The sequence below is a fragment of the Plasmodium brasilianum genome, chromosome 14 (assembly GCF_023973825.1).
Source record: "Plasmodium brasilianum strain Bolivian I chromosome 14, whole genome shotgun sequence".
Taxonomy (NCBI): Eukaryota; Apicomplexa; class Aconoidasida; order Haemosporida; family Plasmodiidae; genus Plasmodium; species Plasmodium brasilianum.
Genome location: NC_090127.1, coordinates 252,777 through 280,059, shown reverse-complemented (window position 1 = coordinate 280,059; position 27,283 = coordinate 252,777). Strand labels below are relative to the sequence as shown.

Genomic DNA, 27,283 nt, shown 5'->3' with positions numbered 1-27,283 from the left:
TTTTTCTTTTGCTTTTTTTAGATATTTATGTGATAATAGTTATAGGAAAATTAAAGAGAAAAACAGGAGTGATAGCAGTTTGAAGTGAAAATTTTCATTTAATTTTTTTTAATTTTTTTTTTTTTTTTATGTCATTAGTTTTTGTCCGTATTGTTTATTATCTGTGTTGATCTTAAGTTATTTATGTATTTAAATTTAAATATCACTTTTGTTTTATAACTGTATTTTTAACTATATATATGTATATATATTTTATTTTTTACCATCATTAACTTTTCATTGTTACATTTATATTTGTAATATTTTATTTTGTTGAATTTTTGTTTTTTTTTTAATTTTGAAGAAAAGAAAAGAACATTTGTAATCATATACGCACGTATAATTCAGACAAATATTCTTGCACATACAAAGTGTGTAAACGAATACAGAGATGTATGTATATATTCATGCATCATCAGACTGTTTAAATATATGTCTGCTCAATTTTGCCTATATACATATGTATTTATGTGAATGTATGTATGTGTATATATATGTATATATTTGCATACATGTACTAACTGACAGTTACATTCATCCGCCTGAATAAGCATACTTAAAATTACATAGGAACAAACACAACATAGGTACCTACAAATATAAATGATAGTAATATTAGAAGATGGAGCAGGAAGTAGAAGAAAAATTAGAGCCAATAAATTTTATGTGTAAGAATGAAAAGTTACAAGATGATATAGATGAGAAAAATGGATCTCATACGAAAAGAACGGCTTTGTTATATATGAGTAATGAGGAGGAGAGTTATTTTTTAACAGATATATATCCCTTATTAAAAAGTTATATGAATGATTGCTCTCCATGTTATTATTATAGTAAGTCTTTTTTTTTTCGAAAAAACATATTATACCTTTTTTATTCTATGATTCATAAGTTTAGAAACATAAAATACATCATTGAAATTTTTAATGTTTGTTTAAACCTGATTATAAATGAAAATGAAGAATATCAATTAATTTGTATTGGTATAATTTCAGAAATTTGCAAATTGCATAAAAATGATCTACTATTATTTGATATTTATAAATATGTTAATGTTGTTTCTATGAATGTTTTAAAAGTTTTTTATCGAAAAGTTATAAGTAAAGTAAAGAGAGGGAAATTTTTGAAGTCTGCAATTAATATATATAGAAAAAGACATAAAAAAAAAAAGTTCTTACGAAGTTGCAAGGACTCGTTAGAAGTTGTTAGAGAAATAATTTTATCAAATTACATAATAATAAATTTATATCCGCAATTGTTAAGCAATAATGAAACTTTTATAAAAATTTTAAGTAAAATACTTTCAGTTCTTAATATATTAGACATTAAATATTCCAAGTCTTTCTTTATAGAATATATTACATATTCAAAAGAATTAATTTTTAAAGCTGCATATAATTATCATTTTCGGAATTCCTCATTACTGTTAAACAATAATTGTTTAGAAAATGAAGATAAGCGGAGATACTTTTTTTATCCACATAATATCAAAGGGGATGTTTACAGTTATTTATTTAATGATATAATTACCTACTCTGAGAAATCAAAAATAGGACAAAATATTGAATGTTCTAAAATGAGTAATTTTAATACTGATAATTCAATTAATCATAACGAATATTTTAATGAACACAATGTATTTGAGGAAAATCATATTAAAAATTCTTTAACGAGTGAATACGTAAGTGGTTATAACAATGAGAAATCAAGTATCGACATGTGTACTAGTATCAGTAATAATGATAATATTAATAAGAAGATGGGTATGGGATACTATTCCTTTAACAAACACATATTAAATGATAATGGAACGAATACACAAAGCATCCCATTTAATGATAGTCGTCGTTATTTCTTGAGAAATAAATTAAGGATAGTAAAAAAGGAATTTTACAAATATATAGATTGTGACATATTTGAGGTTGATTTCTGTAAGTTGTCTAATATTGTGAACTTAAAAAACAGCGTTATTTATATGTTATGTTATTTTTTAAGGATGAGTACTAGTAGTAAATATTTTCATTATAAGGAGTTTCTAATAGAAAAAATTCTTGAATTTTTAAAATATGATACATGTTATTATTCAATGGAAAAGAAAAAGAAATTTATTGAATATATTCGGTTTATGTTACACGAAAGTTTTAAGGAAAATATAAAATATTTTTTAAAATATTTTTTAAATCCGTCTACATATGAGAATTATTTAAATTATAATAACACTTTTTTAAATATACATGTATTTATATTAATACATGATATACTTTATTATTTTAAAGATAAAAGTGTATGGAATTATAATGTAATAAAATGTTGTATATTTAATTATTCATTTGTTATTATGAACAAAAATAGCTTTATTTTTATTCAGAATATATGTGTTAAATTACTAGTTCACATAATTGAAATACTCTTCAGAATGAATAGTAGAAATGTGTCCTATTTTTCTCTATATTTTGATATTTTAAACATAATGTTACATAAGAGCAATTCATTAAAATATGAATTGTTTAACCTGTACAACAAAATAGTGAAAGGTAACATGAATGATATTGCCGATTTTAAAAGGCATAGAAAAAAAGGGAAAACGAACAAAGTTTATAACAAAGGCAATATAAAAAAAAAAGTAAACTATTTTTATTCACACAGGAGTTATGTTAAATATTATTCTGATGATGCATTTTACCCCATATTATTAAGAAATTCTTTAGAGGAATCTAGGAAAAAAAAAAAAAAAATGTTTTACAAAAAAGTATTAATATGAAAATTAGCTCATATATGGCAGATTATACTTGTAAAGGTGGGGGAAAAAGAAGAAAAAAAAAAGTAATTGATAATATTTATTATAAAATTGAGGAAAATCAGGATATGAATGAATTGTTAAGAGAATACAAATATTTGTTATATGCCATTTTTGCATGTATAAAAAATAATATTTTTTATATTTATTTGTTTTTTAATAAAGAAGCAATTGTAAATAAGCAAAAGGAAGAGAATAGTCAAGATGTGCAGGAAAATAATGAAAACAACTTACAGGACTGTGAAAAACATGAAAAATCCAAGGAGGGTGTGCAACAGGACCATTGTTTGAATGAAACCATTGATGAAGCAAAGAATGTGTCACTAAATGATAAAAATGATAAACATGTAGATGGAAAAACTTACAATAATGATAGAAAGGCGTCTAAAAATGGTAATGACGTATATATAAGGAAACATAAAAGTAGTGAAAATAACCTAAATCGAAATAGAGAAAATATATTATTGAACGAAGATGTAAAAATGAATTATAATGAATGTTCTAATGAGAATTCCTTGGATGGGGTTAGTAACGCATACCTTAATATGGATGATGTTTCTAATAATTTGTACAGTATGTGTAAAACGTGTATGAGCAATAATGAAAACAATGGTAATAAGGGAGAATTTAGGAATTTTACTGATAGCAGGAATTCTTTTACGCATAATCAATCTTGTTCAAAATTTTTTTGTGATAATATGAATAAGATTAACTATAACACAGATAGCAATGAATATATACCTTTAAATTTTTTATCCAAGAATGATGATTTTCTTTTTAATAGTTACAATTGCTTAGTTAGGAGTAAAGAAAATAAATTTAACCATATGAACCGGAAAAGTGAAAATACATGTGCCATTAAAAACAGTTATACTAGTAGCTATGCAATTGAGAATGATTTATCTAACTATATGAATGCTTATAATAATGAAAATGAAAAGAAGTTGAACATTATTATTTCCAGTTATATTCCAGAAAAGGGCATTTGTTCTAATTATGATAGTAATAATTGTAATAATGGTAATTCTATTATTACAAATAATCAATATGAAACTATTAATGATAAATTCGAAAATGCAGGGAACAATAATTATGTATATGAAAATAATAATTGGAATAATTTAAGTACAGAACAAAATCTTAATTTTTATGGTATGAGTAATTGCGACCCTAAATTGATTGAAGATGATAGATGTGAAAATATTAAGAATAATGAAAATGATTTAAGCGAAAAGTGGTCAGTAAATAAGGAGAAAAAAATTGTAAATGAAGATGATACCTTTGAAGACATGTACGATATACAGTATACTAATTTTTCATATTTGGAAAATGAGTCCGCTCTTTGTTATGAACTGAATGATGAATGGCTAAAAATAATATATAAAATATTCTACCGCATGCTCATATGCTCCATTTTATTTAATTCTTGTTTTTCGTTTGTTAGTGTGGTAAATTTAAAAATTAAAAGAGAAAGTGTAAAAAGATGTATGAAAATAAAGATAATGAAAATAAGGAAAGCGTGTGATTCTGCTGATCTAAAATTTTGCGGCAGTGGTAGTAAATATTCGCACATTAATATGAATGTTAATAATTTTTTAAAAGAAGACAAAACAAAAGTTTTCCATTGTGTGAATTATATAAAAAGTGAAGAAAAAAAATTATTATACATGTGTGCCAACATTCTAAGTTGTTTAAGTCGGAATAATTTCCATGATTTTATGAATTATTCTATTGATATTTTATTTAAATTACTTTTTCAATATCCGCAAATATTTTATATTTTTCAAATACTTGGTGCGTTGAGCAGTACAAGTTTATTATTTTGCAAAGTTTGTTTGAATTATTTAATTATGAAGATGAAGAAGTTTCTAAAAATTAAAAATAATTTCAAACCATTACTTTATTTTAATAAAAATATGAGAAGTAAATTGTTAAGGGACATATATTATTACAAAATGATGTATAAGTTGTGTTCGCCGTACGAATGTTTAATTAACGTCTGCGATACTGATAATTCAGAATCAAGCACAACATATATTCACGAATCAGCTTCTTGTAAGGATAAAGGTGCATATAGAACATACAATTTGAATAGTGGTAAATATTACAAAACTAGAGAGGATAAGAGGCTATTAGATGGTCGGTGTTCTTATATTTACAATGGCATTAGTGCAAAAAATGAATTCAACTTAATGAGGCAAGGAGGTATATATGCGTTTGAGGGGTTAGTGAATAATAAAGAACGTAAAACAAAAAGAAATATTTGGAATAAGAATGTTCAAGGAAAAATATTAATGTCTTTTCCGAAAAACACAAAATTGGATAATTGTATACCTTTCAACAAACAGTATTATGTATGTAATATAAAGAAGGAAAAAAGAAAAAGGAGAAGAAGACATGAGCGAATATATAAATCTGGGATACCGATAGATTATTTTGATTCGCACATTTTAGAAGAATATGAAAATGAAGTAGGTCATATGAGCAATCTTGAATCGAATTATAAAAATGACGTCTTATTGAACAATATAAACTTGTTTAAAGGATTTAGATATCATCATGAAGTAAATTTTGAGCATGCGGATCAAAGTCAAACTAATAATTTAGAATTAGATTATTCAAATGAGGTAAAAAAAAAGAGAAATACTGATTATATATTTTGTGACTTAGGAAAACGTGATATAATAAATCCTACAAATTTTTTATTTATTTATGATGGTAAATTTTTAAACATAAATGGCGAAAAGAAAAAAATTAACAAGTATATACATTACGCACAATTTAATAGAAAAATTTTAAATTACTATTTATCAGATGAAAATGAGAGTTGTACTCGTTCACTATGCAGATTTAATTTGCTGAAGAATAGAAAGAAGGATAAAAATATATTAAAAATGCCTGTTACGAACAATATGACAATGTTTGATATGATGAGTGCAAAAAAGTTAAGAAGAAAGATAGCAAAAAAGAAAAGAAATTTAACGTCTAATGATTATATTAGAACAGATCACCATATTATGGGGTATAATTCGTATTCAATGAACAATACATTTAATAGTTATTTGTCATATAACGAGTTAACCATAAAACTTATGTACTTTATTTTGACAGTGATAAAATATTACTCTAATTATTACGTTCATTTTATAAACGAGCTAAAAATGATATGTGATATTTGTTTTGACATAATTTTGAAAGATAGTAAGTGCATTCAAGTGATTAATTTATTAAAATCTCTCCTTGAGACTATATGCTTTGTCACATTTGCAAATGAACTTAAAATGAATAATAAAAATGAAAAGGGACTTAATTTTCAGCTTGAAACATTTTTTCATCCCTATAATTTAAACTATGTTAAACTTATGAAATATATGAATACAAACGTGAATGCGAAAATGAGTCCAAATATGAGTGAAAATAACAATTTAATGGGAAGCCTTTATAATAGTGTATATGGATATCAGAACGTGAACAATGCAGAGAAGGCTTTTTTAAATGCGAATGAGGATAGAGGTGAGCGTTCGAATACTCTTCAGAAGGGAAGTAAAATTACTGAGGATATCGGAAATAACGACAAGTCGTTTATTGTTGGAAGAAGTGGAAATAATTACCTTAAATATAATAATGAGGGGTGTAATCAGTTACAAGGGAATAAGATAAATTATAAGTGTGATATAAAGGAAAATTTTTTAATTGATCATTTTTTAAGCTGGTTTGAAAGGTTATATTTATCTTTTCCAAAATTATATAGGATGTTATTTTGCGAAATGTGCTTACAGTTACCAATAAAAAACTTTATGAATGAACATTTTCATATTTATATGAAGTCTTTAATAGTTTGTTTAAATTCAAAAAATATAAATAGAATAAAAATTGCATTAAAATCAATTGAGCAGAATGTGTGTACTGTTAATAACAATGATATAAAATGTAATATTTCTTCTTCTTTTTTTTATAAATACAAGAATGGAAAGAAATCGTTCATTTTTACTAATTTAATGAAGTTATTAAAAAATAAAATTTCTTTTCAATTTAACTTTAATAGCATATATGAACAGAAATATTATTTAAATGATTTCTATAGAAATTTATCTAATAATTTCCTGTGTAAAATAGGTGTAATGCATAGGAGGAAATATCTATTGGAGGGAGAAGTAAATAAATATTTAAATAGAGCATTTGTGGAAATATTATATACTATCTTAAGAATATATTGCAAATTTTACGAAAATAATGAATTAATTAACAGTTATTATTATGATATTAACAATAAAAGTAATGTAAAAACAAACTTTAGAATAGGTTTTTTTTTAAAAAGGCAAATAAAAGAAAACAGCAAAAAAAGGTGTATCCAGGATGTCCATGTATGTAGAGAAGCATTGAAGGAAATTAATAGAGGCCTTTATCGAAATAATGAACAAAAGGAGCTCTTGAGTAATATAATAGAAGAAGGTTCAATGAGAAACACTCTGATAAATTTAAAAATAGAAAACACATGCTCTATTGATAATAGTAATATCAGTAATTACAATATATCTGATAATAACAAGAAGCGAAAAGGCATATTACTTGAAGATGAAAATGAAAGTACACGTAATGAAGAGGGAAAAGTAACAAATATTAAAACGAATGAGTATATGTACAATGAAAAAACAAAAAAACAAAAAAAAGAAAATATAGATGAACAGATCATTAATAGTGGAAATAGAAAAAAGGTCAGAAGAAAGTCAAGTAACGTTGGTCATGCAATTATAAAAGAGGAAAAAAAGAATGAAAAAAACCTAGAAAACGAACCGTCTGTAATTTGTAATGCAAATATTGTTGAAGAAGTAAATTACAATCAAACAATACAGAAAAATAACAACTGCTTGCATAGGAATAGTATGTCAAATATAGGAGAAGCTGAATCAGACAAGAACTGTAGCAGTTCTTGGAATAATTTTAATTTGTTAAATTTACTCATGAATGATATTTTTAACAATAAGTTTGATAGCGTTATAAATCACATAGATTTTGAAGAAACGTTAAATTATTGTTATAAAATTTTGAAGACTACAATGAAGAGTAATAATTCAAAGTATTTGTATTATTATAAGAAGTCTTCAACAAACCATTTTAGGGGAAAATTTTTTATTAGGATGCATGCAGCAACAAAATTAAGGTGGACAAAAAAGAAAAAGAGGAAGAAGAAGAACAGAAATAAAATGTTCCTTTTTTTTAGTTTTAAAAAGCTAAAAAATGTGAAGAAGAGAAAGATGTCTGATGAAATCAGAGATGAAAAAGAAAAAGGATGTAAGAAAATTAAGGTCAGTTCTGCTGTTATCGGAAAAGATACAAGGAACATTTATCCAAATGCTAACGGTGCAATGAGGATAGATATTTGGAGGAATGATAATAAGGAACATTGTTTTGAAAGGTTAGATGAAAGAAGTGAAAAGAATAAGAACATATTTCAAACGCATTCTGAAAATATGAATAGTCATCGAAGTGATTACAACTGTAAGGATCAAAGAAATTATTTATATGATAAAAAAATGAAATCATTTTTTATACAAAATACTAATTTTAATAAATATAAAAGATTTATTGATAATGAGAAAATGAAATATTTCTGTAAAAGTGATCTATGTTTTAATTGCATTCAAAGAGATTTGAGGATTAATTGTTACAGGATAGTAATTACAATATTTATTTTCATATTTGATCATGCAAAGTGTATATCAGAATTTTACGAATATATGGTTAAGGTTGGTTCTATGAATAATGATTTTAAGAAAAGAGACCACAACAACAGTGTTAGTTGTTTAAATGATGTTAATAAGGCAGAAGAAGCAGATGCTACTGCATCTACGCAGAAGAATTTAAGTGGTTGTAATGTGTTTTTCAAAAAAAGATATAGTAAAAGAACTAATTTAAGAAGGGGAAAGAGTTCAAAATATGAAGATTTCATATTTTCTAGCAAAATATTTGCAGAAGATAACGAATCTGCGCATAAAAATTCTATTTATGATGATACTGCCTTCAGAGAAAAAATAAATAGCATATGCAGCGATGAAAATAAAAGGTATTCATTCGAAACGTGTCAATGCATAAAGTATCTATATAAATATACTTTTATTTATAGAGATAATAATAATAAATTTATAAGAAAATTAATGTACTGTTTTTTAATTTTGTTAATTGAAATAAATGAAAAAAGACCAAAGAAGGACGAAATGGTAGGATTCAAAAGGATAGTACGAAATAAAAAGGATGAAGGAAATGTGGGCATTGAATCTATTAGGGAAAATGAGAACAGATGTGAAAGCAATTGTGATGATGATACATGGAAGGATATATTAAGGCAAATAGTTAAACATATTATTAGGAGAATTTCTTTGATTCTATCTAATAGATTTGTACTATTGGGAAAAGAAAATTTTATTTATATGAAGTATCATAATAATGAAATGGATGTATCATCATTTATTTATACATTTTGTAATTTAATAGAATATCACCCTCATTTCGTACAAATTAGTGTGCAAGGTTTAAAATTTGTGGAAAAGGTTATAAAAACTGTATTAAAGGTGCAACCTGTGGAAATTAAAAAATGCTTGAAATCTTGCTTTTTTTCAGATTTATGTACGCATATATGTAATATATGTAATGAGTCAAAAATCAAGAAGAAAATTTTTGGTTTATTATTATTATTAAAAGTCATTAGAATTTTGCACCCATATTGGGTAAAATATAATATATACAGTATCATTCATATGTTATTAACTTGTTATGAAAGATCAAAATTGAAATATGTCCGAATTGTACAACTGTTAATTGAAGAATGTTTTTCCTTAGTAATTTCATCCTTATATATCGGTTACGTTGGTGAAATTAATACATACATTTTAAATAACATAAAGACAGCTGACAACACATTTGTAGATGATGTAAATAATTTATATACTAATAACAGCAATGTTAATGACAAAGATTTTAGGCTATTAAAATATGTTAAGAAAGAAACAGTTAACAAAATAAAAAGTGACGTAGAAAAAATAAGAGCTTTTTTTGGGACGAATGAAAAGGCGGCGCATCGTTGTAGTGAATCTGATAAATTGAAGCTACATCATTCGACTGAGACGAATGAAAATAAAAACAGTTCCATAAAGGATAAACGTTTATTAAAGGGAACATGTTTTTGGTATAATAAGGATGAAATATACACATGGGATATTCTGACATTAAGAAAAAAAAATAAAAGGAATGAAAAGGATGTAAGAAAAATGAGTAAAATATTAATTAACATATTAAAAATATTTATTTATAATTTAAATAAAGAACAGAAAGATAGATATTTTATAAAAAAGGCATTTGTTATCGTAGCAAAGATAGTAAGATCCGATGTAAGAGATTTGTTAACATATAAATATTGTGAAAAAAATAATACATGTTTGCAGGATTTATTCTTGAAGCATTATTGTATTACTAACTTTAGGAAAGCTTCGCTAAATCGTAAAATTACTTACGTAGATATATACTGTTTTTTTCTATCACAGAAACCGTATATAAAATTTGATTTTAACATTATAGGAAAATTAATAGAGGATATTGTGCAAATTATAGAATGTTTAGGAAAAAAGGATGATAACAATAATTATTTCAATTACATTCTAAATGGTAATATAGTAAATATGTGTCCAAACAATGGTATGAATATAAATTTACATGAACACGAAAATTTAAATTTCATATATGATGAGAAGTTAAACTTTAACTCAAATGATATACTTAATGAATTTAAGAATTTCAGTGCATGTAATCTTAATTTGGATAATTGCCCAAAAATTATTAATAATGCTAATATGTTAGATGGAAAAAATTATCCTTATACTAATGTACACAGCAGTAAAGACAGCATGAATGACATGGTTTCTAATATGTATAACAGTAATCTCAATGAGCAGAAAAGTAAAGAATTACAAAATTTATATGAAAAAATAAAAAAAAGGGATCGTAACTGTTTTTTTCCAACTAAAATGGAACACTTGACTGGAGGGGATAATAATAATGAAGATTATAACATAAGTATAGCTGTAAATGAAGAAAGGAATATGTTATCAGGTAACATTGATAGAATTTCTAAACATTTTAAGGAATATATTGATAAAAAAAATTACGAAAATTATAATATGGATGATACTATAAATTATAATGAGCAGAGAGTGAAAAGAAAAGTTCTAAATTCTTATTTTTCTTTATATTTTAATAATAAGTTTTCTGAGTGTACAGAAGGAAACGATGAAAGAAGTATGCATAGATTTAGTAAAACGCTGAATAATAATTTTGTAATGGAAAATATAAATATAGCAGACAACTCTTTAGTAAATTATAACAAAGAAGGAAATGACAATATGATGGATAATTTAATAAAATGGGATGACCATTTTTACACAGATATAAATAGTGAAGTGAGAAATAGATCAGATCTTAATAAAGATAGTATAAACTATATGAATATTTATAATAATAATTATTTTAATAGAAATGTAAACAAAGGTACATCAAATAAAGAGGAAATAATTTATAATTATGTAAATAATAAGAATGTCAATAACGTAAATAGTAATAGTTCTTTTGTAGGAGAAGAACAATCGAATTATAAGAGTAGTTTAATTTGTGGAAGTGCGCATGATCACAAATTGAACAATTTTGAATATACGAAAACGGAAAATTTAGGTAACGATAATTTAAATTATAACGAAAATAAATGCAGCTTAACTGAGGAGAATAGAAATGTTGAGATGAATATGAATAACATAAATTTAGGTGACAGCCAAAATATAAAATTTAGTAGTAACTATTACAATATTAATAATAATAGGAAAGATGAGTATAAAAACTATTACCAGGACTTTTATTTATACTTTAAAGATAAAGAGGATATGCAGTTGAATCAGGTTAAGACATTAATTGACGAGAAAGAGAAACAAAAATATAAAGAATATACTGGTGTTAGCACTGGAAATGAAATAAAAGAAAATGGAAGTAAGGAATATATAAAGAATTTATTAGAAAAGGAGCAATTTGTAAATGAGGAAATTGCAGAGGAGCAATTTATGAGGAAGCAATTTTTAAGAGAAGATTATAACATTGTTATTGAATTTTTTATGTATTTTATGATGTTCGTAAGAATTTATTATTCTCATCCGCTGTATAAGTATTTATTGCCAGTAGTGAATTCAGTGACATGTGAGAAGCACATATATCTATACAATCGTTGTATACACATATTGCTTAATTTTTTATTTAGCAAAGAGAAAGAATTATGTGTTAGGGCAGAAGAGATCTTATTTTATTTAATAAGAAACGATGAGCAGGAAAAGGATTTAAGAAAGAATGAAAATACGAATATAATGAGAAAGGAAGACATTAAATCTAAAGTTGTGAAAAATAATACAAATAATGCAGAATTAACAAGAGGTGTAAAAAGATTAGAAGCAAATTATCCAAGTGGTAACAATACAAAAAATAATATTTCAGTGGATAGAAATGTTTTTAAAAATGATGGTAGGTTTAGTAGTTCGAAATTAGTAAATATAAACAGAACTTTTTTAAATATTTGGAAATTGAATAAGAGTGATTTAAAATTATATTTGAAGTCTATTTTATGTAATTTATCATATGCCTTAAAAAAAAAATGTTATCCGCTGAGTAAAAATTTTATTGTTGGTCTTAGTAAAATATACTGCCTATTTCCTTATCTCTTCTCTTCATATTTATTGCAAGGGTTTGTTAAGTACATAGAGCTATTTAATGAAAAAGGTGCATATGATAAAAGTGATAGCAAAGATGTGGAGCAAATAATGGCAATTTTTTATAACTTTTTTAGTATAGCCAAATTGACTTATGATCAATTTAGGGATATAGTTGATTTGTTATTAAGCATTCATAAGCGTGTAAAAAAAGGAGGTACTCTTTCTATAAATTATTTGAACGAGTCGAAGAAAACAATGGAACATGAAAGGAGTTATGGTAGCGGTTTGATATTTAATGAAAATAGGTTTAGTAACATTAGTGAAACTATTGCAGATGAATACCGCTCCATTTTCGATAACGGTAATGTTGATAGAGATCGAAATGTATGTGCTGAATTGTGTTTTAAGGGAAATAATTACCATACCAACAATAATGGAATTAACACAGGCATGTTCGAAATGAGGAACGATATGTGCAAAAGTGTTAATAGTTGCATAGGAAATGATGTAGATAATAATACGAATACATATAAGGAAAGAAGTGTATTAGAATATTTCATTGCGAATAATAATAATAGCCGTATTGGAATAAATAGTTTTTATAAGTACAGTTTAAGCTTGTTGTGTTGTAACAATTACGAACATGCTTTTATGTATTTTATGAATTCTAGACAAAACTACAATTTGTTTTCATGTTTTGTGTCCGTATTAAATTTAAAACATTTAACTGGATTAAGAAAATACATTTTTAATAATTTTAATTTCCTTACTAGTATTCTATTAAGATATATTTCTAATGTTAGAACAAATGCAGTTTTGTTAAATGTATTTAGTATATATTCTTTTAGTATAAATGATGAACTAATTAAAGAAATTATCACTCTTGATAATTCCCAGTTGAATGATTTTATTTACAAAAACGTTGAAATGAATTTGGAAAAAAAAAGCATATTATACTTGCGAGAGGGTTTAGAGATTCTTATTGAGAAATCTGGTGAAGAAGAAGATAAGGAAGGTTATTTCAATGGGAAAGGTCAATCTATTAATTCATCTCTTTTTATTAATAACAAATTTATATATAATTTATTCTGTGTTATAAATGTCGTTCACGTTTTAGTAAAACATGAACCTTCTTACATTTATATGAATTTTTATGAAGAAAGAATTAAAAGAAATAAAACAAGTATAATTGAAATATTGTATGTATGTGTGTGTTATATGATTAGTCAATATTTATTTTTGGAGGATAATAATTTCTATCTCTTTTTGAATAATAATGAGTGCAAAAAATGTGTTAAAATATTTATAATTTTCTTCCATTTTTCTGGGGATTTACATAAATACGTAAACTTAGATGCTTTAAATGTATCAAATGGTGAAGTTGAAAAGGATGTACCTAAAACGTTAGGAAGAAATAACAATGGGTATAAACGGAATGCATTCGATAGTATGGAAAATAACAAGTATTTATTTTTTTTGAGGACTAATATGTTTATTATGCTATCTTTTATTATATGTACAAGTAGAAATATAAATTTCAGTTATTTAATTAAATTTTTTAGAAAACATGCAATGAGAAATTTATCATTCAGAGAAAAACGATTTTTGTTTTTTACTGTTATACATATTTTGCATAACTTTAATTTTTCAATTCTAAGAAAATTTTATGAAACATCTGTGAGATTTATAATTACACCAATATTAGAAGAATATATCCGGATTATTGAAAATATAGAATATATAATTTTTCAGGATGCTGAAAATAGGTTAATAAATACACATGATAGGGAGAACACAAATGGTTTGAATAAAAACGGCATTTTTATGATTTTTCTTGCCAAACTGTTTTCCGATTCTTATATTAATTGTTTTAACAATTTTAATACTAAAGTAGAGAAGGTGAATAGTAATAAATGGAAGAATATATATAACCGGGACTATGCAGAAAATAATCGTGAAGATATTTCTTTGAATAATAAAGACTCAAATAATGGTAGGATTTATTATAACAATGGATTTAGTAATAATAATAGCATTAAATGTCGTAATTATGATGTGTATGTAGATATAAGACATAGGGAAGAGCATAATGGTGCAAATTTAAAGTATAATAACGCATACGGGAATATATATTGGAATAATAAGTACACTACAATAAGGCCCATTAGGAATGAGGAGAATAGTTCTTTTATATATAAGTTGAATGACAACACAAATCCATCAACAGTGAATAATGATTATTGTTTATTTCATATGTCAGTATTTAGAGGAGAAAACAATATTAGATTTTACCCTTTTTATAGTTATAATTTATTTTTTAATACAAATGAAATTGCGTACACTTTAAAAGCTTTACTAGATTATAGAGGTCGTTGTATGGAAACAATTGCAAATAAATTAATTATATGTAGTTTGCTTATAGATATTGTAAGAAAAGTGAAATGCAAAAGAAATAGACGTTTGTTATTTATTTATGTGAGAAAAATTAATAAGAAGTTTATTTATTCTCCTTCAGAATATATAAAGCAGTTGAGCATTCGAAATATAATTAGTATTTATAAATATTACTTTAGTAATAGAATAAGTGATTTGAGAAAGATTTATCCTTATTTAATATTTAGCTATAAAAATGAAGAAGAAAATTTAATCAGAACAAATTTGGAAGAGTTGAAAAATTTAATTACTTTGCGTAGTGTGCAAAATAGGAATATTTCGTATAAAAGTAAGATTTGGCAATGTTATAAAAAAAGAAATTATTTAAATTATTTTTATTTTAACGAATTTAGAAGAAATAATAGAATAATGGACAATAAAGAACAAAATGATTTATACAGCTATTATAAGAATATTTATTTGTATAATGCGGGTAATTACACACGAAATTTATATCATTATGTGTTCAAAAATAACAGTTTAAAATGTTATGACTTGTTTAATCATAGAAACTTCGTTATTAACCTTATAAAAAGGGATGGAAGTATTTTAAATAAATTACACATATTAGAATTTTTGTTAGAATATAAGTATGATTTTTTTAATATATACCCATACATAATAGCTTCAATTTTGAAGAATTTCAAAAAATTTACCGATAATATACATATTAATAGTACAAAGAAGCATTTTTTAATATTTTCCTTAAAAGCTGTACTTGAATTAATAAAATTCAATATTTTTTGCAGCTGCGTGAATGATTTGTTTTATATAAAGAATAACAGAGTTGTGTTAAAAAAGTTCAATAATGTCGAAAATATAGAAGCAGATAATAAAACAGAAATAGCTTATTGTTTTGAGAAAGGAAGCTCCAATGGACATGTTGACACAACTATGGTAAGTTACAAACTGAGGGAACGAAAGCGGAACACCATGTTGAATTGCAATAATAATAAAAAAAAAATTTCATCTTGTTACGAGAAAGGAGGACAAACCGTTCATGAAAATAATGTAGGAAAATGCAAAAATGGATATTACAAAAAAAACAAAACATTAGCTCAATTAACAGATGCAATGTATAATTATTATATGAAAACTATAAATGATGATAAAAGACAGATTTTTCTTATCGGTATTGTCAATGTAATTAAAAAGTACAAATACATAAGTGTTAATTTTAGTATTTTGAATGTTTTTACGAATATGATTATTTCTTTTTTAATACAAAATGGAAATGAGTTACATGAAAAAGATGTAAGGAATAGAATTCTTGTTATCCTTGAGGATATATTAAGAATTAAGGATAATGTAAAGATTAAGTATTTGGATATGTATAAGGTGCTGATGAGTTTTTATCAGTTAAAATGTTCCAAAAAGGAGCGTTTTAGAAAAAAAAAAAGTGTAATAAACAGTGTCGAAGAGAATGTTAATAATATGAAGAGTTTATCTTTAAGTATTAACCAGGTTGATACTCAGAATGACGAAAATAAAAATGGCATAAATAAAAATGAAAAGAATAAGAATAACGATGTAGTAACAGGGAATGTTTTTGAAACTAATAATTATAATAAAGATGGACAGTATAATACTCAAAATAACAATGATTCATTTAAGTTAAATAATTACAATAAGGAAGAATTAAATGTACTTTCACATGACACTGGAGGAGTGGACCATTTAAACAAACGTCCTTTTACTAGAAGGGTGTCATGTGAATTGAAAAATATGGAGAACCTTTTGAGCATGTGTTCCATGGATAACACAATGAAGTTGGAAAAAAGTAATTATATGAAAAGTGACGCAACTAGGAATAATGTGATAGAAGGAGACTCTAATTTTAATGTTAATGATTGTAATAGAATAAATAATAATCAAATAACAATTATTAATAATTCATATACATTTAGTGATATAAATAAGGGAAAAATTATTAGTGAGAAAATTACTAATGAGGAGAAAAGTGTTAATGGGAAAATTACGAATAAGAATTACATAAATAAACTCGAATGTATTTGTGAAATAACGAACAAACGATACGATAAGTATATTATAAAAACCATTTATATGATATTAGAAGTGCTCTTCAAATATGTAAATAAAAGGAATATTTGCAAAAATTTACATATGTTAAGTTGTATTTTCTGCTTACTAATAAATTCTAATAATGTGAAGATTCAACAGGCAATTCTTTTTTTAATTCATCACATAATATTATCACATAATTTACTTATGCCAACTTTTATTAATATATTAAATAACTGTGATATTAAGGAACAAAAGCGTAGAAAAGATAAATGTTCCCACTTTATTTTTGATAGAAGTTTTGAAAGGGAAGAAAATATATGTAAGAAAATTGAGTTTTTACATGAAATGTTAATATACATTTGTCTTAATGGAATGGATGAATATAAGATGACAAAGGTGTATTATGTAAATAATGTGCTATTTGTTAATGTGAAATTAGAAACAAGCCTAAGCATATTTGGGCTTTTCTGTCAAATTCATAGTAGGAACATATCAAAACAGTATGAAGATTTAATTAGATTTCTTTTATTGCAATTCTTAAGTAAGTTAAAGTGTATAGCACGCTATTGCTTTCAGAAAAAGAGAAAATTAATAGTTCTCAAACAGTTAATATTTTTAATAAATATGAACATACATTTACTCGAAATGAAAAATGTATTATACTTTTTTGAGATATTACAATTATTACTACAAATGGAGCGTAAAAATTGTTCAAACTTTAACTTGTTCATTTTAAACATTATTGAGAACCATATAACAAATGTATACTCTGCTGGTGATGGAAGCTTATATAAATGTTCCTCTAATGTAAGTTCTGCTGATATGTCTTGTTCTTCTTCTTTTGACGAAGATGAGGAGAATAGATTAAGTAAAAGAATGGAAATGAAAAAAATAATAAATGAATTAAACGGAAAAACGAGGAAAATGTTTGAGGCTAGCCATTACATAAAGTACATAAATAGTATGCATACAAAAAATTGTAACTTGCGTATTTATATGTATAATTATAAAATCTTAAATAGGTATCATTTTTCGAAGGATAGGGTAAGATATGAAAAAAGAAGGAAAAGTATGCTATACAGAGAAGTACTTCATAAAAAAAAGAATAGTAGAAAGAATAATAATAATAACTTATGTACACATTATTTACATAAAAGGGTAAGTGAAAACTGTGCTATACTTAAGAATAGCTGTGAAAATGCAGTTCCTATTAGTTGTAAAAAAGATAATAAAAGGAAAATACTCATGAATAATGAAGATGGTAAAAAAAATACAAATAAAGGGATAAGAAAAAGATATTGCAAAAGAATAAAATTTTATGATAATTTATATGAAAGAAGTATTATTGAGGAAGTTTTATGTAAGGATATATTTTTATTGAGGAAGAGAAAAAAATTGAAAAAGATCATATATAATGAAAATGAGAACTTACGTATAAATTTATCTTCTGAAGAGAAGGCTTCTATAATAAGTAAATTAATTATTTTTGACTATTCTGATGACTATTTTTGTTACGTAAAATATTATGACATATTGTTGCATTTTATTAAAAAGGAAAAGGAAAAGTATGTTGATAAGTTTCATTTTATTGACATGAAAAATAAGTTCTTAAGTTATCTTTTACCAAATATTCTAAGAGGGACATTTTCTTTCTTTCCAAAAATTAAACATGCATGTATACAAATTTTTCAGAAATATTTCTTATACAACGACCTGTTTGAAACTATATGTTTCTTATTTAGGAATGATTATTTTAAATACATTATTGACAAGTATTTTATATCCCTTTTTTTACATATTTTATTTTCGTTTTTTAAGCATAATGTTGATACATATGTTTGTATAGAAAATCAAACCCAAGGATTGGTTCCATTTTTGTGTAAGAAGAAAAATGAAAAAAGTGAAAAAAATTTAAAAAATGAAACTAAAAGAAATAGACATGTTCTCAAAACACAAAGTTTTGATAGTAATACGAACAACATGAAGAACAATTCTAAAATTAAGAAAAATAATATAGCAGAAAAAAGGGATGTTGAAATTAATACAGAAAACTATAATGATGATTTTAATAGTTGGAAATATTATTTAACAAAATACTGCATAGAGCAACAACTTTTTATAAATAGATGCAAAGAAAAGTTCGTTAAAGCCAAATATTTATTTAAACCTATATTAAGTTTAGTGAGTATTTTTAAGGATTATTGTAGATACATGTGGATTGAAATTTTTCCTCAACTTTTTAATATTTTAAGTAACCAACAAATTAATCGTTTGAATTTTTGTATTGTACAGTTTCTTTATAATTACATTAGAATTTATGAATCGTTCGCAAACTATTATAAAGCTAGTAACTCAAGAAATGAAGGAGAAACCATTTCTAAATTTAGTACGTGTTGGAATAATAACAAAATATACCAGAATAATGTGTTTGCAAATGACTATAAAATTAACGTATTAGAAACCACGCTGACATGTGTATTTAAGATTAACCTTATGTTATATATCCCCACGGAAATTATTTTTTATTGTGCGAAGAATTTTTGCACATATGAAATTTCGAAGTGCATGTTGCAGATATTATTATTTTCCCATATGAGGAGAATAAGGAAGTTTGAAAGCAGGAGTGAAGTTCAAAACGCGTATGATGTTGAAAATGGGCAGGAAACTCAAAATAGGAAACAGAATAGAAATAAGAAGCCTTGTGAAACGAAGGATCAAAGTGAAAGTAAGAAGGAGAATATGTTGGCTATAAGTACGAAACAGTTAGGTACAATAGATGAAAATAACGAATATCTGGTGAAGAAAAACTATAATACTTGTAAACATATCATCAATTTTTTATTAGAAATAAATAGTTCTTTAAACGAATATGATAATGTGTACGCTTTAAGAAAATACTATGTAAGGAATAATGAATTATCAAACACTTTATTCTTTAACCATTATAATCTTTATTACAAAAACGAATATTCTTATCTAAAACATTTCATTAATTATGAAAATTTACATTTAACAAAAGAAGAAGTAAACATTAATAAAATAAATTGGATGGATAGTTTGAATTATTTTAATAATGTAACATCTATTGAGAGTTATATGAAATTAACCGATTTAAAGGAAAGAAAAAATATTTATAACTCTACAGCTATTGATTTGAGTGGGGGTATGTCGATTTCGAAAAAAAAAAAGGAAAAAACTACTGTTTTTTTGAATTGCAATTATGAATCGTTAAGAAGTAACTATATAACAAATTTAGATAAGGTTTATAGTATAATAAATGATAATTTAAAATGTATGCAAGTAGATAAAAAAATGGAGGTTATAAATATAGAGTGTAGTAGTGAAGAAAAAAAGGATATAACAACAAAAATACCACTGGTAGATGAACAGGTAGGAGGTAAGTCGATAAACGGAGAAAATGATACCTGTGTGAAAATTGTCGAGAAAGAAAAAAATGCAAAAGTTGATAAAGGAAATTTGAAAAAAAGAAATGTAAATGCGAAAAGCAGAAAGAGTGGAAGAAATTGTTTAAACAGTTTAACATCTAATAAAAGAGATAACGGAAAAATTCAAACAACTATTGATGATTACTTTAAGAGTGATAAAAACAGTTTAAAAGTACAAACGTGTGTGGATACTAAAAACAATGACGATAATAACAAGAATGAAAATGACATGGTTGATAAGAAAGATGAGATCTGTGATAAAGTTAAGGATCTCCCAAATAATGGGAATGAAAATGAGATTTGCATCAATCATAATAATAAGAATGTTTGTACCAACAATAACTATTTAGCCTGCATAAATGAGTTGAGCGCCCTGGAAAATATATGTTGTGGTGGAAGTGATTGCATGAACAATATTGCGCATTTATACTTAGAGAAAATAATTGATAAGTTAAAAGAAAATAATGACATAATTATTGAGAATATATGTTATAATGAACATAATGGGATTGATGAAATAGATACAGGGAAGAATGAATTGTGGAAAATTAATTCTGGGCATAAAGATATGTTATGTAAAGAAGAAAATAAAGTCTTATATAACATGAATAAACAGGGTAACACACTCCTAATGAGAAAATTAAAATTTGATTTGAAGAGTAAACATATAAAAAGAGTTAAAGATAACATAAATGATGGAATGAGTTTATTACTTAATAAAGTTAGGCAATTATTAATTTATAAAAATAGTAACATGAGTATTTTATGTGCACATGCAGAATTATTTGAACATGCAAGAACAAGTATAGAAATTATAAAAGAATATTCTATAAATAGAAAAAATACAGAAAAAGAAGAAAAAGAAATAAAATTAATATACCTATTACATAACTTATTTAATATTTGCAATAAAGACAAAAGTATTTATTTTTATGAAGATATTAACAATATGAAATATGATTATCTGTGGAAAGTTCTTTTTTTAAAAATTTGCAAAATATTTATGGAGAACTGTGGTTTGCTTTCCGTATGTAATAATGGAAGTGTAGAAAATTCAAAAAAGAAAAACAGTTATCGCGCGTTATGTCATATTAAAAATATGAGAAAAATGAATATTATGTCCTACAGTTATTTTCACAAAATTTATGAGAATTTTATAAATTATAATAATAATACATCCGATGCGAAAGGAAATTATATGTATAAGATAGAAATAATAAAAATGAATTTAAAAAAATTAATTAAGAGTAACATCTGTAGCAACACTTATAATATACCATATAATATGCTTGAAAAATACAGTACAGTGTGTGATGAAACTGATTTGTGTAGTAAAAAGAACTATCACAGAAAAGAAAGAAGAGTAAACATATTTCATGAGGAAAATTTTATGTATATTACAAATATGGAATATGAGTATTTTAACATATGTATTAACCTTAAAAAATTAGAAAAAAATAATTTTCTTCTTAGGGTAGTGAAGAAATTGAAATGTTATATTAATTCATTAAATCTTATTAACACTTTTAATTTTGATTCCTTGCCAATTGTTAATTATGAGAAGTTTAGAAGTGAGTTTTTTTATATGAAAGGAAGAATTCTATGTAACATGAATAAGATTATTTTATTTTTGTATAGAAATAACTTTATTGAAAAAAGTACTAAATCAAAATGTGTGGGTTGCAAGAACGTGAATAAGGGTAGCACGAGGGGAGACGTTGGAAATGAAATAATAAATATTAAGAATGTTATTCAAGGTGAAAATAGCTCCAAAATGAAGAAGATCGATGAATGTAACAATGCCAATGTAGATAGGAGCAAAAATAATGGTAATAGTAATAGTAATAGTAATAATAATGAAAATAGCGAAAATGCTAATAAGAATGACGACAGTAATAACAATGCCAGTAATAAGATGGGGGTTCACAATAAAAATCCATTGGGGGAGAAAGAGGAACATATAAATAGTAACACATTTATGGAAAAAAATGAAGAGCAGACTAATAATAAAAACGTAAAAAGAAGGAGAAGAAACAAGAAATTTCAAAAATTAAATAATGAAAACGTAGATGAGAATGAGAACAAAAATGTGATATTAGATAATAATCAGTTTTGCCAGAAGGAAACTAACAACGGAAAGGAAGAAAATAAAGAGAAACAGAAAAAAAGAGTTAAAACAGGAAATAAAAAAAAACAACAAACGAAAGATAATGTCGATTTTACTTGCAAATGTGATAAAAAAAAATATTATACTTTTGATAGAAATTTAATTGAAGAATGCTTCCTTACATCATTAAAAATGTACCCACTTAAGAATAATTCGTGGATTGTGTGGGCAGATTACTGTAATAAAACTTTTAAGGAGAACAAAAATACAACATTTTTTTTAAGTTCATTAATTTCTTATCTAATTTACTCAAGTTTGAATATACATAAAGCATTCTACTACTTAAGTAACGTATTTTATATGTTAAATTATAATAAGAACGACAATTCGATAATTCAGACGTTCAATAAATACAGCGATAACATATCCCCAAATATCTGGTTATTCTATCTACCTTTCTTAATGAACAATGTAAATGTGAAAGGGGAAAATTATTTATATTTTCATAAAATTTTTTATGTTTTAATGCGTAAATTTCCACAGGATATATTTTATGACTTCAGAACTCTTCATATAGATAGAAAGGACAAATTATATTATTTGAATGAAATTAACAAAAAAATAGGAATAAAAAGTAATTCATTGTTAATTAGAAATAGTTATAATATTTTGAAAAATACAAATAAGAAAAATTGTGAAAAGAATAAATTCGAAATTCCTAATATTAAACTGTCAAATGAGAAAGAAAAAAGGAGTTCTCACAAATATCAAAATGATTCCATTGAAAATGTTAAGAGCAGTGCCACTCAAATGTTATATATTAACACAGAAGAGGATAAGGTATGCAATGTTCAGAATATGAAAACGTGCAATATAACGAATCATAAAAATATGGGCATATTCAATGTACCTACTGAAAATAATAACAGAGGAACTTGCACAAATTGTGTCAGTAGCAATAATGGAGATAGTGCAATTAGTATAAGGAATAATGGACAAATTATGATGCAGAAAATGAATATGGTAGATTTTGGTGCAAATAGTACTAATAGGAAAACCCAAATGGGTGTAAATAATACAGAACTAACTGATGTAATATGTATGAACACTAGTGCAAACTCTGTTTCGAATGATGTCGCGAATATTAGCACGATTAATACTGCTGCTACACGTAGTACAAATGAATACACATATTCTCATTTATTCAAAGACGGCTTTGATCAATTATTGAATATATATAAGTGCAAGCACTCGGATATTTTTTTATCGTTGGATCATATATGCAACGAAATTTTGAATTACACCAGATTTCAGGCGCATGAGGAAACCTTTCATTTTGTAAATAATTTATTTAATCAGTGTATGGAATTTTCATATTCTCAAATACATGTATCTAAAATTATTCAAAAATTCACAGAAAAACATATTATGTATAAGCGATATAAGGAAAAAATAAAAAAAAATTATATAACTAGTAGAAAGTATACTACGGTGATTAAAAGAATGAATATATTTTGGAGAGAATTTAAAAAGGATCTGAAATATTTAAAAAAAAACGCGCGTATTGAAAAGATTATAAATACAAAAAAAGATAAGGGAGTAAAATCGAAATTATTTGAAGGTCAGAGAAGGAAAGAAAAAACAGATATGGATAATTTAAAGAATGTTAAAATAAATGAGAATCAGTATAAAGGTAGTTTCTTTTCATTAGGTATTTTCACAAATTTTGTCAAGAAATGGAAGGATATGCTTTTTATAATTATTTATTCATTAAAAGAAAATCAACATTTAGAGGATTTCTCATATTCCTTATATGATATGTTTTCAACTTTACCTGTAAAAGTTGAACTACCTGGACAAAGATTGAAATATATAGGAGAATTCTTAAATTATCACTGTAATTTAAACCTATTTGTTCCTACGAATATTATCAAATTAAACTCGTCCATTCTTTCTACTGTTCGAAACAATTACTTTTTGAATAAAATTAGTTTATTAACAAGTGATGGAAATATTTATTATTACACAATACAACCATGCAAATTTATTCGTTACAAATCAGAACATAAATTTATGTTATTTCAAATTTTGTTAAATAATATAATGTTTAAGTTTGCACACACAAGAAAGAGAGGTTTATCACTTAAAATAAACATAAATACTCCGTTACATCCTTCTTTTAGATTAATGGATGAATCTACTGAAGATATTACGCTGAAGGAACTTTATAATGATTATGCACTGGTCGTCAAAAAAGAAAAATATTCCATGGATAATATATTAATGAATCACAGAAATCTCATCAAAAATACAATTCGCACGTTTTTGATAAATAAAATTGTATCCTTACTTGAAGAAGAAAGGGAAAAAATTGATAAATGTGTAAAGGTTGAAAATGTTAAAAACAGCGAGCAAAATAAGGAGCAAAATAACGAGCAAATTAAGACGAAGAACAACTCACCTAGGAGGAAAAATGAAAAAAAGGGTCTAGTACAACTGAAGACTATTAATAATGATGAAACCAATAGATGTAAGAGGGGAATAACATCAAAAATTGATACAATGGAGGAAAAAACTTGCAAAGGTAGCGAAAAAATAATAAATGCGAGTAATTCTAGTGTCTGTAACACATATGAAAATGGAGAAATCTTACGAGACATACGTTATATGAATTATGGTTCATTATCTTATGAAGAATTAATATACTTTTTAAGTAAAAATGAGTGGTTTTCTGAGGTCTTTAAGGAATGTGAAAGGAAAAGCTTAAAAAAACATTTTAGAGATATTTGTAAAATGGTACCCAGGAATATAATGAGAAGTTACTTTTATTCTATTCAGAATAACTTGGAAAGTTATTATATCTTGAATAATCAATTTGTTAGGAGTTATTCACTATTGTGTATGTTAAATTATATATTCTTTAGGTTACATATATCTTTAGATAAAATACTTTTGTCGAAGCGTTCAGGTAGAACTACGTATTTTGAAGGAAAACCTTTATATATGGATTTAGCAATCGCAAAAGGAGTGTACAGAAAAATCCCATTTAGACTAACAAGAAATATTCAAGAGTTTATAGGTTTCGAAGGGTTAAGAGGTTCTTTCCCTTCTAATTTTTATGCAGCAGTTATGGCTTTAAAGAAAAATAGTAGTTATATAAAAAACTTTTTAAATCTAACTATTTTGGATGATTTCCTTTCGATACATATTTATAAGGAGAGTCGAAAGATTTTGCAAAAAAGATCAACCAAAAAACATGAAGAGAAATTGAACGCATACATAAATTCATTTTATATAGGAGATTTAGAAAAAAGAAAAATTTTAAAGAATGCTGAAGAGTATGTAAGTAGCATATGTTATCGAATTCTATTTCTATATAAAAACAGATTGGAGAGTAGAAAAAGCACATCAGTATTAAAAACCGGAGATAGTAAAAAGGAGACAGATATAAATGTATATGAATACTGTTCAGATTTACAAGATATATCATTTTCAGAAATATCATCGGATAATAATTCTGAAGATTTAAGTATTAAGGAAGATACAAATGTGAAAAATGTGAAAAAAACGAATCAAAAAAGGAGTAGGAAAAAAAAAGAATTACAACCCAAATTATTGAAGGAAGCGTGTGACAATAATAGTGAAGTCACTCAAAATATAAAAAGTACTGTCTTAAAAGATAAAATAGATAATAACAAAAACACAGTTGAAGTGGGTAACAATATTCCAAATATTGAAAATAGACAAACGAATAAAAAATCACAAAGTCATGCACTTGTCGCAGATAAGGAAACAAATAACGAATCAAATGCAAAGAATAACTCTTATCATAATAGTAAGCAGAAAAGAAAAGTTAGAACAAATAAAACTGCAGAGAAAAAACAAAACAATGAAGAACTAAAGCATGTAGAACGCATGTTAGAACAAAAAAAGTTAGAACATATTAGTAGCAAAAATATTAAGAATAATAAATTAAATGATGTTGAACATACGAGCAATGAAGAGACCTTTACAGAAAACTGCCAAATGGGAAATAGGGATGCTGAAAATACTACAGGGAAATGTTACGAAGATAATGATGTTGTCATTGAAAGCATTCAGCAAAATATGAATCACAAAATAACAGAAAAAAAATACATTCAGCATGTAAACAATTCTGTAATAGATTTAATGGAAATATCTATGAATAAAAAATACTTAAAAAATATGAAAGGAACGTGGTTTCCGTGGTTTTAAATTGGAAGTTTGTTCACATTCACCTTTATATCTTAATTAAATATATATTTTTTTTGTTGTATACTCCATTATTACGAGGATAGTAAAATGAGACTTTTTTATGAATAATTCTAAATGGAACATTTTTTTTTCATTTTGTATTGCAAAAAAGGAGCTCTTTTTTTTTTTTTTTTTTTTTCCTGTATATATATATATATAAGTATTTACTCGAATAATTTAGCTGTACACACTTATATATGCTTTTTTATCAATTTATACATATATATGCACAAAGATTCAACTTTTTGGTTGGCCAACACCCATTGTTAAATGATAAAATTTTAAACAAATTTAATCCAGAACAAAAAATTCCAATTCAGCGGAATTGTAAAAAGGAGTGATAAACACATTTATTTTTGGTGTTATGTTAATAAAAAAAAAGTACAAACATATATTTATAAATTTGGACATGTGTATACATATT

The 27,283-nt window shown here is 25.1% G+C and overlaps 1 protein-coding gene across 1 annotated transcript; it reads left to right on the top strand.

Moving 5' to 3' along the window:
- Positions 1-661: 661 nt before the first annotated feature.
- Positions 662-26,820, top strand: MKS88_005285 (uncharacterized protein; the record flags this gene model as incomplete). The annotated part of the gene is made up of 3 exons (XM_067218533.1): positions 662-2,662; positions 2,758-14,036; positions 14,232-26,820. 3 exons carry the CDS (start codon positions 662-664, stop codon positions 26,818-26,820), a joined length of 25,869 nt encoding a protein of 8,622 aa, XP_067070500.1.
- Positions 26,821-27,283: the final 463 nt, after the last annotated feature.